Source organism: Rhinolophus ferrumequinum, chromosome 5, assembly GCF_004115265.2.
Source record: "Rhinolophus ferrumequinum isolate MPI-CBG mRhiFer1 chromosome 5, mRhiFer1_v1.p, whole genome shotgun sequence".
Classification (NCBI taxonomy): Eukaryota; Metazoa; Chordata; class Mammalia; order Chiroptera; family Rhinolophidae; genus Rhinolophus; species Rhinolophus ferrumequinum.
In genome coordinates, this window is record NC_046288.1 from 84554955 (window position 1) to 84573100 (window position 18146).

The 18146-nt window shown below is 45.9% G+C and overlaps 1 protein-coding gene across 5 annotated transcripts in view; it reads left to right on the forward strand.

Annotated features, from left to right (window-relative positions):
- TBC1D14 (TBC1 domain family member 14) overlaps positions 1 to 18146 on the forward strand; it is a 95478-nt gene that overhangs the window by 49185 nt on the left and 28147 nt on the right. For 4 of the 5 annotated variants that reach the window (XM_033105590.1, XM_033105592.1, XM_033105591.1 and 1 more), the window contains 2 exons: positions 15477 to 15595; positions 17919 to 18001. In XM_033105590.1, coding sequence (XP_032961481.1) covers positions 15477 to 15595; positions 17919 to 18001 — 202 coding nt within the window. Of the gene's footprint in view, positions 1 to 9160; positions 9545 to 15476; positions 15596 to 17918; positions 18002 to 18146 lie in introns of those variants that run through there. The other variant, XM_033105595.1, reaches the window with a different exon arrangement.

Consider the following 18146-nt stretch of genomic DNA (forward strand, 5'->3'; position numbering starts at 1 on the left):
AACTCTGCACTCTTTTTGTCTTTGTTCTCTTGCACTCTAGCCTTCAAGCAGTCTCATGGTAGCAGAGCAAAGGCTGGCAGGAGCCAAAAACTCTTAGGACGGGCAACTGATTAGAGGAGCTTCATTCCCAAGAAGGTGGGACCAACCCCTGATACTTTATTCTCTCTCCCCACCACTTGGCCCCAAGGTGGACATAGTTGTGGGAATTGTTTAGCTAGAGAACCAGAAAAAGGGTAGCGGAGGGAACCAGCAAGTGCTGGGGGCAGTATGCGGAAGAAGCGCACAGGAAAGTGACCCTTTAAGGTTGTTATGAGCTCCTGGGCTTACTCCCAAGTTGTGGATACATGGATCCGACCCCAGTAGCATACCCAGACTTTGAGAACTGAACTTCACAATAGACCAGCGCACAGGTCCCAGGCTGGCCATTGGGTGTTGCACAGGAAGGATTGATACACCGGGGACTGCAAAAGCTTTGAAAACTCAACAGACTGGAGCCACAGCTCACAGAAGGCTGATTGGAACCTGAGTCTGGAATCCAGCCAGCTCAACTTCTTTTTCTTTCTTTTTAATAATTTTTATTTCTTTTAAATTTTTATTGGGGAATATTGGGGAACAGTGTGTTTTTCCAGGACCCATCAGCTCCAAGTCAAGTCGTTGTTTTCACTGTAGTTGTGGAGGGCGCTGCTTCCTGGCCCATATGAGAATCGAACTGGCGACCTTGGTATTATGAGCACTGCGCTCTAACCAACTGAGCCAACAGGCAGCCCTCAATTTCTTACTAAGACAAAAACATCAGCATTTTCCATAGGGGTTAGATAAGACCCAGAGTCTCAAAACACGATATTTAAGATATCTAGAATGCAGTTCATAGTTACTTGGCATATGAAAAAGGAGGAAAATCTCAACTCACATGGGAAAAGACAATGAACAGACACCAGTGCCAAGACAGCACAGGTGTTGGAGTTATCCAGCAAAGACTTTAAAGCAGGCCTTAAAATATGTTCCAACAAGTAAGGGCAAACGCTCTTGAAATGGGAAGATAGAAAGTATCAGTAAAGAAATAGAAAATACAAATAAGAACTACATAGAAATTTTATAACTGAGAAATACCGTAACTGAGATAATAAAAAAAAAAAAAAAAACCCAAAACCTAACTGGATAGGCTCAATATCAGAATGGAGATGACAGAGAAAAGAGTGAACTTTAGGCTATATCAATAGAAATTATCCAATCTGAATAATACAGAGAAAAAATATTGGAAAAAAACGGACAGAGCCTTAGGGACATGCGGGAGAATACTAAAAAGTCTCACATTTGTGTTACTGGAGTTGCAGAATGAGAGGAGAAAAATGTGATGGAAAAAAATATTTTGGAATAAATAATGGCTGAATATGTCCCAAATCTGGCAAAAGACAAACCTGCAGAATTGGGGGAGGGGGCTCAGTGAACTCCAAATAGGATAAAGATGAGGAAGTCCATGCCCAGACACATCATAACCAAATTGTTGAAAATAAAGACCAAAAAAAACTTTTTTAAATCTTAGAAGCAACCAAAGAAAGCATGTTACTTATTGGAGAACAACAATTTGAATGACTGATTTTGTCATTAGAAACCATGGAGGCCAGAAGGAAGTGAAACAGCATTTTTTAAGTGCTGAAAGAAAAGAACTGTCAACCCAAAATTCTGTATCTAGCACAAATACCTTTTAGGAATGAAAGTGAAATGAAGATTATTTTCAGATGAAGGAAGACTAAGAGAACTTGTTGCCAGCAGATCTAAAAGAATTGCCAAAGGAAAATTTTCAGACAGTAAGGACGTTATACTACAAGGAAACTTGAAATATTAGGAAGAGGAACAGAAATAGTAAATGTCTAGATATGTACAGATCACTGTTCTCTAAATGAGTTCTTTAAAACGTGTTTGGTTGGAAAAAAATTATAATGTTGTCTGGGGTTGGAAAAAAATTATAATGTTGTCTGGGGTTTTTAATGTGTGTAAATGAAATCTGTAAGACAAAGAAAATATAAAGGGGGAGGGAGGAGATATGGTGGAAAAGTTTCCACGTTTTGCCTGAAGTGGTAAAATATTGATTCTAAATAGATTGTGAAACATTAAATAGATATTTTAATCCTGAGATTACTTTACGAAGAGAGCCAAAAACCAAAAAAATTAAAATGGAATTCTGAAGTTCAAAAAACTGAAATCAAGGCAAGAAAGAGGACAGAGGAAGGAAAAACAGAAAGCAAGATGGCAGGTCTAAATTGAAACATCAATAATTACATTAATGTTAATGGTCTGAACATAGCAATTTTATGTCTGAACACCTAATTCTCATAGACTGTCAGAATGGGTTGAAAGAGAATGACGCAACTCTAAGCTGTATAAAAGAAACTTTAAATATAAAATGTGTAGATTAAAATTAAAGGATGGAAAAGATATACCATGAAAATACTAATCAAAATGAAGATGGAGTAAATACGAATACATTAATATCAGAAAAAGTAGACTTCGGAGCAATGAAAATTATCTGGGATAAGGTGGGACATTACCTGATGGAGACATAATGATTCTAAATGTGTATGTGCTACGTAATAACAAGTGCAAAATACATGATGCAGAAACTGACAGACCTGAAACCAGCAGACAAGTCCACTATTATAGGTGAACTGGCAGCGCTCCTCTCTAGATAGTAACTGATAGAAGTGTCAGAATCAGCCAGGGCAGAACAACTGACCGTCAGCCAGGTGGACGAATTGACATTTAGAGAACACGCCACCAGCCAGCAAGAGCACAGCACACATTCTTTTCAAGCACGCATGGACCATTCACCAAGGTAGACCATAACCTGTGTTGTAAAAGAAACTATGCATTTGAAAGGATTAAAATGATACAAAATATGTTTCTAACCACAATGGAATCACACTAGAAAGCAGTGACAAAGATAACAGAACATCTCCCCAAACTTGGAGGTTAAACAAGTAACACGCTTCTCAATAAATCAGAGGACAGTGAGGAAGTCAGGGAAAATAAGGAAATGTTTGGAACTGAACAAAAATAAGACCTATTAACATTTGTGAGATGCGGTGCTTAGAGGGAAATTTATAGTATTAAAACGCTCATATTAGAAAAGAAAACAGTTCTCACATCAGTAATCTTATTTTCTACCTTAAACTGTAAAAGGAGCAAAGAAACTAACTTAGAACTATATCATTAACTATACAAATATTATAATACATAGATTAGCCAATTAGCATACTTCATTTTCTTCTGTGGGGTAAAATGGCTCTGAGTCTGGCAGAGCTGAAGAAGTTGTTCACCACACTGGGAGGCAGATAGTTTCTGGAAGGCCTTGAACTTTGGGACCAGAGAGGCTTGGTTCTGTCATTCACAGCCAGTTGTATGGCCTTAGGCCAGCGCCTTTGCTTTTCCTCTGCAAAGAAAAGCCCACCTTGCCTATGAGGGCCAAGTCAGAAAGTGTGGGTGCTCCTGGCCAAGTCAGAGAAAGTGTGGGTGCTCCTGGCCAAGTCAGAGGAAGTGTGGGTGCTCCTGGCCAAGTCAGAGGAAGTGTGGGTGCTCCTGGAGCAGCAGTTGGTGTCCCGTGGAAGTGCAGTAAAGGTCAGTGGTTTCCTTCATGGCTGCGCCGTCACTTTCACGGGTGGATGAACTTGAAAACATCAAAACGACTGCTGCAGGCGTGGTCAGAGTGGTTTGGAAATGGCAGTTGGTAAAAATCAGGCTTGTATTCCATTTGAAATGGCTTTAAGAGGTTTTTTCAAATTGTAACAGTATTCATGAAGAAACACCTGTGAAGAGCCAAAGGTGGGCGGTGGGCAGCGTGAACAGGAACGCCCCCTTCACCTCGAGACTCCAGAGCCCCTCCCTGGGCGGAGTCTTTGGCAGTGTCCTGCCGGCCCACCCACCCACCCAGGCCTTTGCGTCAGATTACACACATGTAAATCTCATCCACATAAGTACAGTTATATACTGGAATCATAGGCTGTGTGAGTTGTGCACAGTTTCTGGTATGAACATGCCAAATCCCCAGGAAACTGGCGGGACACATAACTCGAAGACTCAGTGCTCTGTGATTGTTTGTAGAGGACGATCCAAGTTCTGAATCTCCTTTCTGACTGACCTGGGGCTTGGGCGATAGTGTCTGCAGTCCAGCGGCCTGTTGTGTAACCCGAAGCAGAAAGGTGCATTTCACGGAACCAGCTGAATCCAGGCAGCTTCCTAGAAACTCTCAGAGAGGTGGCCCTTGGGAACTTGCAAATGCTTTTACCCTCCCCACGCAGTGTAATGGGTTTTTATGAAAACAGTGACAGCCAAAGAAAACTGACCTTTCACATGGGTCTAATTCCCAGTGGAAGAATGAGACTTTAAAATATTTTATAGTCTCTTAAACACTGTTGGAGCAGCAGGGGGACATTTCCTTGAGCCTTTTCCAGTGGTCAGTGGGCATGGGCCTGGCCGGCTTGTCTTGTTCTGCCCGTGCATAGTCCAGGGCCCAGCACACAGTGGGTACTGCCAAGGAGGCGTAATCAGCAAGTGGAGGGGTGGAAAAGCTTTTCCTTCTTTCCTTCCAAGTTCTTTGGCTGGTCTAATAATTAAATTGACAAAAGACAGATTAGCAGGAGGAAAACAAATTTAATTTCATGCGTATAGGAGCCCCATAAAAACATGAGACTCAAAGAAGCAACCAAAGCAGGAAGCTTTTATATCTTTCAGACAAAGAGACAGTAAATTTGTGAAGAGTTAGTAAATTAGTAAAGAAGTAGCAAAGGTTTGTTTATATGGCCTTCTTAGCCCTGAATTCCCTCTGTGAAATCCAGTGGTCTGTAGCAAGGGTGAGTTCGCTGGCCTGTCTGCTAGGATGTTGCATCGAACGAATTAACCAGTCTTTCCTCCTTGACCTGAAAGAGTAGAGATGACCTTGTGATAGATGAATCAAATAAGCACGTCAGTCCAGTGGAGATCAGGAAGCCTGGGAATGAACTCGTTAACTCAGCAAACTTCAGGAGGAAGGATTCTGTACCCATGGATTAAGATAGATGTGAAATCTGATGCGAGATGGAGATGGCAAAAGGCTGTTTGTTAACTTTGATTTTTGCTTTAAGTTTCAAAATTCAGTGTCATCACATTAGGTATAGTATATAGTTAAAACTTTGTAAACGGTACTCAATATGATCAAGGGTACTAAAATATATGCTAGAAACTATTGTTAAAGTAACTTTCAGGTTGCAGCCTGCCAGAAGAGATAAGCAACTGTTTGGGTAAGTATATCTTAATGCCTATTTAACACATACTTAACACATACGAGGTGTGATCAAACAATACGGTGAATATTTAAGTAAAAAAATTTATTACAGTGAAAGACACATTGCCATTAATCCCCCTCAAAATACTCCCCCTCACTTCCAACACACTTATCCCATCTTTCTTGCCACTTTCTGAAGCAGTTCTGGAAGTCCTCTTCCGTGAGTGTCTTTAGTTGCGTTATTGTAGCTGCCTCGATGTCCTGAATCGATTCAAAACATTTACCTTTCATGGTCATTTGGACTTTGGGGAAGAGCCAAAAGTCGCACAGTGCCAGATCCAGGGAATAAGGTGGATGAGGACACTCTGTAATGTTTTTATTTGACAGAAATTGCTATACCGAAAGTGATATGTAACATGACACCTTTCCACTGTGATCACAAAATACAGTGAAAGCTGCTGCCGAGGGCCATCCAAGGGAAAGGCAGGGACCTTCAACATGGAAAGCAGCGTATCGAAACTTAGTAACAGTGTATGACAAGTTTCAACTTGTTTGGTGCAGTCAGTCAGGTGTGAGCTCCAGTTGAGAGAAGCTGTGTTTTAAAGTGTGCCATAAATTATCCTCCATCATGACAATGCTCCGTGTCACACATTCTGTTAATGGCAATTTCTGTCAAATCAAAACATTAGAGTGTGTCCTCATCCACCTTATTCACTGGACCTGGCACCGTGCGACTTCTGGCTCTTCCCGAAAGTTCAAATGAGCATGAAAGGTAAACGTTTTGAATCGATTCAGGCCGTTGAGGCGGCCACGACAGCACAACTAAAAACACAAAAGAGGATTTCCAGAACTGCTTCAGAAAGTGGCAAGAACAATGCGATAAGTGTGTTGGAAGCGAGGGGGAGTATTTTGAGGGGGATTGACGGTAACATGTCTTTTACTGTAATAAATTTTTTTTTATTTAAACATTCACCGAATTTTTCACAGCTCGTATCTCACATTTAAGTTGAGTGAGCCTGTGGCTCAGGTTGGCTGACTTCTAAAGTTTGTGTGGCACTAGGTGTTGGTAGGAGGTGTGGAGAGGCTGAGAGGGTGAGAACCTGCGCTTCTGTGAGAGCAGAGCTTCACAGCTTAGCCCTCTTCCAGCTGCAGGAATTGTCTCCAGAAATCACCAGGAACCCCTCAGCAGGCTGTGTGGGCTGCTTCCTGGGGCTTCTGGAAACTTCAGAGGTTCCTGTCAGTCATAGGGCAGAGCACCCATTTAATGCAGTGATTGTCTGAGTGACCCAGGGCACTGTCCTTGTTCATCTTTATTCCTGGGGCCACGCACCATAAGTGCTTGTTGGAGGGGGGGGTCGGGGGGGAGATGCGGGAGTGGGGGAGGGAGGGAGGAAGGGAGGTGTGGGGGGGGAGGGAGGGCAAGCAAATTATTGATTGCGCAGGCTGAGTGTCTCCTCTGTGCTGTGTTCTTAACCAAGTCTTCAGTGGTGGAAAGACCACAGAGGTCCCTCCATCAGAGGTTTTACAGTCTCTTGAGGGAAATAACTATTAATGGGATAGTGACATAATTACAAGTTGTGATTAAGTGCTGTGAGAAAACAGCCTGATGCCGGGGCAGGAGCTAACAGGGCAGGGAAGTGTTTCTGTGGAACGGGTATTTAAGACGAGATCTGAACAATTTGTCACCAGCCTTCTTACTAGCTTTTTCCTCTTGTGAAGAAAAATTTCAAAGCTACAGAAGGGTTCAAAGAATGATTTAATGAGCTACCATATATGCTCCACTTGGATCGAACCAATGTTGACATTTTGCCTTATTCATTTTATTGTGCCTTTGTGTTTTAAAAACTAGAACCACTTGAAAGTAAATTGCAGATGTCATGACATCTTATGCCTAAATGTCAGCATACAGCTCCTCAGAGAAAAGACGTTCTCCCACATAACCACGCAACTGTTCACATACCTAAGAAAATTCTCAGTAATTCCATAATAGCATGTGACCATAATCTTGTTCAGGCCGTGCTCACGATGAGAACATGTTCTGCTCTCCCCAGTTGCCCATAGTTATTTGCCCCTTTAGTGTCTTAATAGAAAACAGTTATTCTGCCATTTTTTTCATGCATACCTTTACTTTTTTTTTTTTAAATGACCATGGGTCAATGATTTATTTAACACATTGAGGAGATGAGTAAGATGGTAAAATTGATAACAAGGGCATTTGAAAAACTAGGTATTTATAGGCATAAAAACAAAAAAGAATTAGAGTAAGATTGCGAGGTTAGATTTAAACAAATTAGTGGAGACAAGAAAACAATCTTTGAGGTTATCTTTTCTACTAGACATAAATCTACAAGTTAATATGTCACTTTGCAATTTCTGGGCTCTAACCAAGTAATAAATAGCAGAGGTACATTCTCCTAGAGAACTAAATAAACTTTAGGTAGGCATATTAAAAACACCCAGGTATAAATTGAACAGCCACTATCTCCTTGCCGTGCTTTTGTCTTATTTCCAAATTTTGAATACTGTTTCTTAAGGAGTTCTCAAATCCTTCCAGCCAGAATCAGCCTCTCCACTTTTATCCCATTGCTTTTAAAAAATGGCTTTATTGAGGTTTAATTACTATACCATAAAATTCACTCATGGTACGTGTTCAGTGATTTTTCATAAATTTATGCAGTTACGTAACTATCACTGCAATCCAGTTTTAGAATATTTTCTTCAAAAAAGTTCTCTCGTGCCTGTGTGCAGTGGACCTCCAGCTTCAGGAAAACACTAATTTGCTTTCTTTCCTTTTTCTCTGCCTTTTTAAGAAATTCCATATAAATTCAATGTAAGTGGAATCATGCTATCTTTTGTGTGGCATCTGTCCCTTAGCTTACTGTTGTTGAGGTTCAGCTGAGTAGTAACAGATACCAGTAGTATGTTCCTTTTCATCGTGGTGTCAGTGCTGTTTATTTCTTCTTCAGTTAATAGACTTTTGGATTGTTTTTGGTGTTGGGCTATGATGAATAATGCTTCTGAGAATATTTCCACGCGAGTCTTTTTGTGGATGTATATTTATTTCTCTTGTGTAGGTTCCTAGTAGTGTGGTAGGTGTACATTGAACTATATAAGAAAAGGCCGAACTGTTCCAAAATGGCCACACCTACCAGTGACTTAGGAAAATTCCAGTTTTTCCACATACTTGCCACCACTTGTCATTGTCTGTCTCTTTGATTATAGCCTGGTGGACATCATAGGCTTTGTCTGAGTGAAGTAGTTTCTGGTGGTGATTTGGTAATGCTATTATCCAGAAAATAAGCCGGGCATAGCCTGGTATTGACTGTCTCGGGACTTGTAAATTTCCGTCACAGAAGGATGGAAGAGTCTCGTGTGGTCACAAACCGAGTGTGTTCAGTCCTTGGACATTGGATTCGTGGGCGGACCAGGAATAATGTTGACCCTACACAGATTTTAAATATTTTGTAATTGAGGTATGATTTAGAAAAGGTGGAATGCCCTCATCTGAAGTGCGCTGTTTAATTACTTTGATGAACTCATGTCAAGATACTGTTTCTGTCACCCCCTGGACAGTTTCGAACGCCCCTTTCCAGCCATTCTCCCAGAAGCAATCACTAGTCGGGTTTCCCTCAGTATGTACTTTGGTGTGTGCCCTGACCTTCTGATTGAACCAATCTTATTGTAGGAAACATGAACCACAGAGTAAAAATTGCTCCTAGTCACCCCACTACCCAGAGGTTGCTGGTGGTAATATTTTTCTGTGGTTCCTTTACATTTCTCATTTTTTAAAAAAATCGTACCGGGCAGAGCTTTGCTGTGTGTTGCTGGGCGTTTGCTGCTTCCTTTTGAGAACGTACATTTCCCAGCGTGACGTGTGTGCCGAGGAGGCAGCATCACTTGAGGAGCGGCATTGAGGCCGCTGGGTTTGTGATGGGGTGACAGCGCGCAGCGAAACTCCCCGCCTCCATCGTGTGTCCCGTGTCCTGAGGACGCTATGCCACCTTCCCTACCTGGCGGGACAGTGGACACACCTGCCTGGACCCGGGGGAGCCGGGGTCTTCCCTCCGTGGTTCCCACTCCCAGGCACCGGGTCCGGGGAGCCAGGCCTGATGCGCCGAAACGGAGCGCGTGGATCGGCTACGCGGCATCTGCGCGCGATTGAGCGGCCTGGCGCCCCCGCCAGCGCAGCGCCGGAGCCGCCGCCCGAGGGCCCGCCGGAGCCCCGCTCGCCCGCTTGCTGGGGCATGGAGCTGCCGGCTGCGCTCCTCTGAGCCCCGCGCGTTCATGGTGAGTGGGGCCGGGGCCCGCCCGCGCCCCTCCGAGGGGCCTGCCCGCCTGTCAGCAGCCCTGAGCCCTCCGTGGGTGCGCCCGTGTGCATGTGTGGTACATTCATGGGTTCCAACGATCTGAAGCTTGCGTGGGGCCGCTGGGATGCGCCTGTCTCCTCCCTGTGTTCTTTGTGTCTGTGAGACTGTATCCTTTTCTAACTGGGTTCAGCCTTTTCTAATGGGCGTAGCGAGAGATTGTCAGAGAGGGCCCGCGCGTCCTTCTTATCCCCCGACATGCGATTGCATCCTGTTGTCAGATTTAGGTCAGTCCTGGCCAGCATCCCTCTTGGAGGCCGGAATGGCCTTCCCGGGATCCTGGGAGAGGCCTTTGTATGGAGATCGGACTGTATCCTGTTGGCTCTAGGTCGGAATAAAGCGGTCAGATTGCAACAGCAACCAGGCTTGTTAAAACCCACAGTTCAGTTTTAACACATTGCTTTTACCAGCCCACATATTCACTTTTTGTGTTCTAGATGTTTTGTAAGGAATGTGACAATTAGAAAAGGTCTCTTAAGAGTTGATTTCCCAAATGCCAACATTTCCAGTAACTTAGAGCATGCTTTCTGGGGAAAGACTGTGGCTAAGTAAAAAACTCCAAGTATGAGGAGCCCCTCGGAGGTGCTCAGGGGTTCTTCTCAGTGTGAGCTCAGGTCTCAGCGGTCACCAGGACTGTCTTTGGGAAGGCTGAGTATTTGTAAGACCGGCGCAGGTCACTCTTCCCCACTAAAACTGGCACAACACGTCTCGTCCCAGATTCTAAAACAATGCCCCTCTCCCCCCCAAAATTGCTTGTTAAAATGGGAGAGTGTTGCAGGAACTTCACCTGCATTCAATCGTCACTGCACCCCATTGTTCAGTCCCCCTTATGGGAAATACTGTGAAAGGTAATTTTGTAGTAATACAGCGTCAGGAACACTCCCTGCCCGTGTCTGGGCTCCTGCTGTGGCTCCCTGTCTTACGTTAATTCGTTCTCATTTAATAGATGAGGGAACAGGCTTGTGGGGTGTGGGGGTAGGAACGTGCTCTAGGTCACCCTGCTGGTGGGGAGGGAGGACGGACGGGGAGGCGGTGGTTCCGACCCCCGACCCCCGCTGCTGCCTCCCCTGCTGCCCCTGCAGGCTGCCTGGTCCTCAGCCTGTGCATGTGAGCTGGCTGTGTTGCCACAGTTGTCGGTTCCTGTCAGTCTTTTAACAGGTGCATGTGGTGACCTGCCTGCCGGGCTTCATTCCAGACCTCACCTCCCAAACCCTCAGTGGTTGTTGCTAAAGGCTGGTCTTGCTACTGGTGTACAGTTGAGTCAAAGCACAGGTGTTGACTGAGGACCCTTTCTCCTTCTAGCTCGTGTAGCTTTCCAGGAGGCCGGGGGCTTCTACGGGCGAGTGTTAGCATAGCGGGCTGTCTTTCCAGCAGCCTCCAGCCCGCTTGTCATCCTACAGGAATACATTCTTTCCATTGTTTGAAACTCTCCATCTCTTCTCCCTTCTCTTAAAACAGATGTCTGTTGAAGTAGGTGTTTTCTTTATGGACTGGTGAACTACACACTTCCGTCAGGCGTCTCACGCCCTTGTGCCGGCCTTTCGCGTGCTCAGCCCGGACCCGTGGTGTAGGTAGACCCTGCCGTCAGATGCCTCTCACAGGCTCTCCGTTCCTCACAGTTGGCTGTCTGCCTCTGCCCAAGTCCAGCGCTTCCCCTCTCCCTCCGTGCCTCTGCTTGTCCCACCAGCTCTAGGTGGCTTATGGCCGAGACCTTGAAACCTAGAGCAAAACAGCTTCGCGTCGGCATCACTCCCTGTGTGAAGTGCTCTTGCTAACCCATGAAGAAGCCTCTGACGTGTATCTCTTGGCTGCTGCTTGTGCTGTCAGGATACCTCTCCCTCACGGCCCAGATCTCCGCTGTGCTTTGTCCTCTTAGATGGCACCCTTTATGGGACTCTTCCCTGGATTCCCCCAGCCGCAGGCCTCCTGTCCTCGGGGCTCCCATAGCAGTGGCCTACCCTTTCCTGGCAGTGTTCATTACCTAGCCTGGGTTCATAGCCTCTGCTGGCATCTTACTTGCCCCTACTGGAGTGAGCCCTTCAGGGCAGGGTCTGCAGGTCTCCTGAAATGCTGGGCCTCATGTGTTCCCTTCACAGATGAGGTCCTTCTCCTCTTCCTCCTACTGCATGGTCCCCTGCAGGAGGAGCTGAGGTCCTGCTTATTTACCCTGCTGACTGCTGTTGTCCTGGCCCTGCGCTGGGTCATCCGACCGCACCCCACAACTTAGCCCCTGGTCAGGCGCAGCTCGTTTAGTTTGCTCCCATCTCAGGGCTGTTGGTCTTGTGTTCCCAGCAGGGTATATGATGAACTGCTTGGGGCAGGGACTGACCTACTACGCTTCTAAGTTAGTAGCTTGCAAGGCTTTTTGATATGACACTCCCCTCCCCCCATTAGACAATTTGAGACGCAGCACACAGATAAAACTCAATATAGAACTGAAACAAACTGGCCTGACTGTGCACTCTGATATTTTGTATTGTTTGTTTGTTTGTTGTTTTCAATGCTGGCGTGATCGCTTAAACTGACTGCCCCCAGAACGTTGAAGAATCCTCTTCTAAATTCCTTCTCGGGTTATACAGGCGCCCTGTAGGCACTCGTGGCAGTCGCTTGAATGGGTGATTTATACGATGAGCCAGGGCTGCCGATGAGCACAGCAATGAGTGGCATTGTCTCGCAAAACCTGATCCCAGAAGAGTTCTGCGGAGAGAAGAAACTTTGGACTGAGCCTGGGCTGTCCTGACGTTTGGCTCGCAGAGAGGGCTCCTACTTAGTGGGCGGCCATTAACGGGTGTCCGCTCATCGCACCAGCACAGAAGCCCTCACAGGTGCTACCATTTTACAGATGAGGAAACGGGGGCCGAGACAGAAGCGAGATGGTTTGCCTAAGGTTCGAGCAGCTCTTGCCACCTCACAGGCTGACCCCAACGTTGATAATTCACAGCTGAAAGTTGCTATTCCAGGGCTGTTTTCTCTGCCGCTGCGCCCCCCACCTCCACCCCCCAAGGATCCTTAGAATGAATAGTCCTCTTTCTTGTCTCTCAAGTTGGTTTGTCTGGTTTGGAAAATGAGCTCACTGTTGACAGCTCTGGGTAGCTAAGGGAGACCTAGATTTGGAGTGGGACTGGTAACAATTTCCAGTGCCATTCGTATTCGGGAGTGCTGTTTAGAATTGGGAAAAGGCTTTGCCTGGGATTCCGGTACGGACAGGCCAGGCCAGGCCAGGCTCCTGTATTTGTTTTCTTTGTAATCATGCAGCGTTCCCTGTGATGAAATCGTCCGTGTTTGTCCTGCATCTGCCCTGAGTTCCGTATTACAGGTTGGGTCAGAGTTGACAGGCTTGGTGGAGGCTGACTGAATGCTGACGTTACTCGTGCGTCGTGTCTGTGAGTGGCTTGCGTGAGTTCTGCAGACTGGCAGTTTGCAGAGACGTGGGGCTGCAGAGGCAGAATGCTCGGTTCTCATCCCAGCGGCCCAGCGGCTGCCATGGACATCTCTGGGCCTCCACCTTCTCATCTGTGACATGGGGACGACTGCTCCCTCCGAGGGCTAGTGTGCAGAGGAAATGGAGCCAGCTCAGTGTACGAAGCTCTTGCAGAGGGCTCGGCTCGTTACCCTGGCTGCTGTGTTCTGGGTTAGTCAGAGAGCTTCTGAGCGCTACTGCAGAGAGCCGGTGTTTCCGGGTCACGAGTCAAGGTCTCGACTTCATTTTACTCCTTTCTCCTTTTCACGTCTGTGCTGTTTGCAGACTTTGCAGGGCTCCATGGTGGTTGTCGGGCCCTAGAGCACTTTTCCTGCCTTTTACAGTTGTGGCAGGCCAGAGGAAAAGACGCGTGGTGGCAGGCAGCGGCCCGGCAGCGCTCCCTCTGTGCCAGGGGCTGTGCCTGTGGCTTCACAAGCCTCTCCTGGCCCTTAGCCCTCCCTGGTAGGTACTGGTTCCCTTTCTGCAGATGTGGGAATGAGGCTCAGGGAAGCTAAGGGCTTTGCTGGAGATCACAGCTGCTTCTTGGTGGCTCTAAATTTGCTCCCTGACCTGTCTGGCTCCCAAGGCCACATTTAAGCTGTGTGGGCCTCGGACTTTCCCCTCTAAAGCTACACGCCTCTTTGTTTGAGCGTGTTCACAGAGAAGGCGGGCCTGCTCAGAGGTGCAGGCGGCGAGCCTTGCACGCCCAGCCCCTCGCTGGCTGTGTGATGAAGGATAGCTCATTTTGAACCGCAGTTACCGTATGTATCTGTAACGGGGGGTGACACTTGCCGTAGAGCTTGTTACAGACATAAAGTGAGGCAGTGTGTGTGAAGCGCATAAAGCAAATGGAAATGGGCGTCCCGATTCTGGGACACCAACTTTGGGGCTAACTTCTTTGGCCTTGGCAAGTAGTAGTTCACTAGACCAGGGTCAGCAGGTGAGAGCACTTTACGGGACATCATTCCTGATTCTTGTTAAAATGCAACGCGTGTCAGACTCTGTCACCACACAGCTTTTGATAGGCTTCCTATAAAATTCAAGATTTTGACACCAGGCGCTGGGTTTGAAGCTTCTGGTGGCTGGTGCCGTGGTGAGTGGCAGCTGAGCCTTTTTCTCAGCTTTTGGTAAGCGGAGGTCATTTCAGTATGTTCGTGGAACCACTGTACGTCAGGATACACAGTTCAGGGCATCGGACCTCGTCCGTCCACATGTGCAGAAACTCCCCACCCACCTGCTGCTGGGTGCGCTCCCTTCTCACGACCTGTGCACTTTGAGACCCTTTCCACGTTCAGAAGCCTCTATAGGTTTTTCTGGCTGAGAATAATTGCTTGTCAAATCGTTTTACCAGTAACACCCCTCTTGGCAGCTAATGTCAATAAAATTCATTTAGTAATGAATCACTTTCCACTCATGACACTGCTGCTGTCATTATCCAAAATGGTTATTTACATCTTAGGTTCTCTACTTACTTGTGTGTCTTGTCTTCCCAGCTAGATTGTCTTCTGTGAAGGGAGGCTTCGGAGAGCCTTGACTATATTGACGAGAAAATGTTGTTTTTTATTTTAATTTGCGGAGGCCTAAGGGTACACACATGGTCTCACACACACAGAATTTCAGAAGCCGGGCTTTTTGTTGCCAACTTGCTCGGCTCTCGTGCACTCTTCTGGTTGGCTGTTTGGAATGTGGGTCGCCAGGTGTGACAGAGCTTTCGTGGTTGCAGTCCAGGGGTCAAATGAGTGAGTCGGTGTGCGAGGCTGCTCATAGATTTCCAGGACACGGCACAGGTGTTCACGTACCAACTTGCAGTGATGGCCCCGTACAAAGGTGTTCACCATTTCTTGTTTGATGTTTCTGGTTTAGGAAAATGAAACAGCTTTAACCACCTTTAGGCAAAAGATTTTTAACCTGTTCAACATTTCAGAAAAGATTTAAAGGACTAGAAAAAATATGTAAAATGGGATGGGATAAAAGGAACTGGATTAGAAATGGAGGATGGGAGTGGGTGTATAGAGGAGGCCGGGGATCTGGTGGACACTAGCACTGGCTGCTGACCAGGCTCGGAGCTTCCCAGGGGCCACTGTGATAATCAGTTAAAACTGAGTGTCCGGAAAACATCCCCTCACTCAGGAGAAGCCTAGGAGACCTGAGATGATGTTTGTGGGTCCTTATAAAGGGGCAGCTGGGATGAGATCCGTAGTGACTCCCGCAGGAAGGGAGGTCCACGGGCCTTGTATCAATAAGTGATGATCTTGCAGGGCTGTAGGACCCCTTTCCTGGGCACTTTCCCTCCTGAATAGCCAACATTCAGAACCAGCTTACTGGACTTCCTAACAAACCCTTTTTGCTGCATTCAGAAGACCAGGCCCGAGTTACCCTGCTGTCTCTGTCCTAGGAATATGAAGACAAGGCTGGACGAGCTAGCAAGCCACCGTCTCCAAAGCAGAATGTGAGGAAGAACCTTGATTTTGAGCCACTCTCCACCACCGCACTCATCCTGGAAGACAGACCAGCGTGAGTCCTAAGAAGAGTCTGTAGAGTGTTTGCTGTAGTAGATAAGTACCGCGTGCTGATTACCTTGTCATTAGAAGAGAGGGGAGGAGAGCAAGCATGTCACTCATTAAGAACGCCGACTTCCGCCTTATTCCCTGTGTTAACTAACACGGGTTCTAGAATGAGAGTAGATGACTGACTTGGAAAACTGTCCTTTAACATAGAAGTTTTGCCCAGGATTTTCCATTCAGGTCATTTTTCACTTTAATGTAGCATTTACAAATACTGAAACAGCTATTCTAAACTACAGACTGGTTTGTAACTGAAGTGGTGTGGAGGGGGCTCGCCAGTAGTGCCGAGCAGGGTCTGGACTAGCCTGCTGGGTTACTTGGGGTCTGCAGGAAACGGGATCTTAGCAAGCCCCTCCCGCTGTCCGTCTGCTTCATGAGGAGACGGGTTTGTGTTTGGTGGCATAAAGGGATTACTCCATGGTACCAGGCCACACCTACTAGGTGGGATCACACAATACGGTGAAGGTTTAAATAAAAAACATTTATTACAGTAAAAAACACATTGCCATTAATTTCCGTCAAAATCTCCCTCTCGCTTCAAACACACTTTTTCCATCGTTCTTGCCACTTTCTGAAGCAGTTCTGGAAGTCCTCTTTCGTGAGTGTCTTTAGTTGTGCTGTCATGGCTGCCTCCATGTCTTGAATCATTTTGACTTTGGGAAAGAGCCAGAAGTCACACGGTGCCAGATCCGGTGAATAAGGTGGATGAGGACACGCCGTAATATTTTGATTTGACAGAAATTACCGTACCAGACGCGATGTGTGACACGGAGCGTTGTCATGATGGAGGATGATTTACAGCACACTTTAAAACACAGCTTCTCTCAATCGTAGCTCACACCCGATTGACTGTACCAAACAAGTTGAAACTTGTCACACACTGTTACTAAAGTTCAGCACACCACTTCCCATATTGAAGATCCCAGCCTTTCCGTTGGATGGCACTGGGCAGCATGCACTGTATTTGGTGATCACAGTGGAAAGACTCCGTGTCACACAACGCGTCTGGTACGGCAATTTCTGTCAAATCAAAACATTACGGTGTGTCCTCTTCCACCTTATTCACCAGATCTGGCACCGTGTGACTTCTGGCTCTTCCCCAAAGTCAAAATGATTCAGGGCATTGAGGCAGCCATGACAGCACAACTAAAGACACCCATGAAAGAGGACTTCCAGAACTGCTTCAGAAAGTGGCAAGAACGATGGGATAAGCAGTGAGAAGGGAATATTTTGAGAGGGATTAACGGCAATGTGTCTTTTATTGTAATGCATTGTAAAAAATTGAAACATTCACCGTATTTCTTGATCATACCTCCTATTTCTTGAAGTGTTGAGTTTCCATACAGCATTGTGTTTGATTAGAAAGATTCCACCGCTTAAAAAGGAAAAGATTGTAAAACATTGGGCTAGAATTCCCAAGATTCCTGCCAACCCTGAAATTTTAAATTGGTAAAATATAAAGAAGAAACATGTCTTGTACTGTTAATTTCTGGTCCTTGGAAATTGTGGATGTGTGGATAGATGGGGAGAGAACCCCTGAAATTGAGGATCAAGAGGGTAGATGGAGACTTGGTAAAAGCCAGTCTTGTGAGGACGAGTCCTTACAATGCTCTCTGAAATGCGAGCTGTGCGAAATTGGGCCGTGTTCTCCCGCCTGAAATGACAGGCGTTGCGAACGTCCGGGGAGTGTGGGTGACGCTGTGTAAGGAGCTCGGCAGCCATACCTTGTCGCCCTCCCAGTTGTCAAGTGCAAGCAGGCTAACCGCACCTTCCTGAAAGCATGCTTTTTATTTTTTAAACAGGATTTGAAGCTGTTTAGAACCGTGGTATACATTTGTGTGACAAACAAGCAGATGGTCCACACAGCTGACATGAAACTTGCACACTTCAAAGCCTGGCCAGGGAGTGTGTTCATACACACACGTAATATATACCATCAGGGTACCCTCCTTCGGGATAGCTGTCGACAGTTATTAGTGCATTTTGGTCAAATCAAAGTTTCTTTGGAGATTGAGGTGAAAAATGCTGAGAGATTCAGTGTTTATCTATATTGGAATTATAGGTAATTGCCATACTTCAGATTTTTTACAATGAGTTTACTTTTGTAACAAAATATTTTTAGTTTATGAAAGAGCTGACTTTGTCATCTGAACATATTTAGTTTTTGGACTTTGAGCTTTTCAATTTTTTAGTAAATAATGCTTCAAGTTTTGTTTCCCTAAGAATTTTATTTCGTATGTATAATGGTGCAAAATCATTTATTTTCTATCAAGAAATCTCCCAGCGAAGCCAGCTGAAGAAGCTCAGAAACACAGACAGCAGTATGAAGAAATGGTGGTTCAGGCCAAAAAACGAGGTAATGGAATTCACATGTGTCTGCTTATGTAAGGCAGCACAGGATTTTGTGTCTTTCTGGATATTTTCTTTTTACCATCTGGAGCGCTAGAACCTGGACTTGGGTGAATGCTTTAGTACTTTCAAATTGATAATTTTCCATTAGA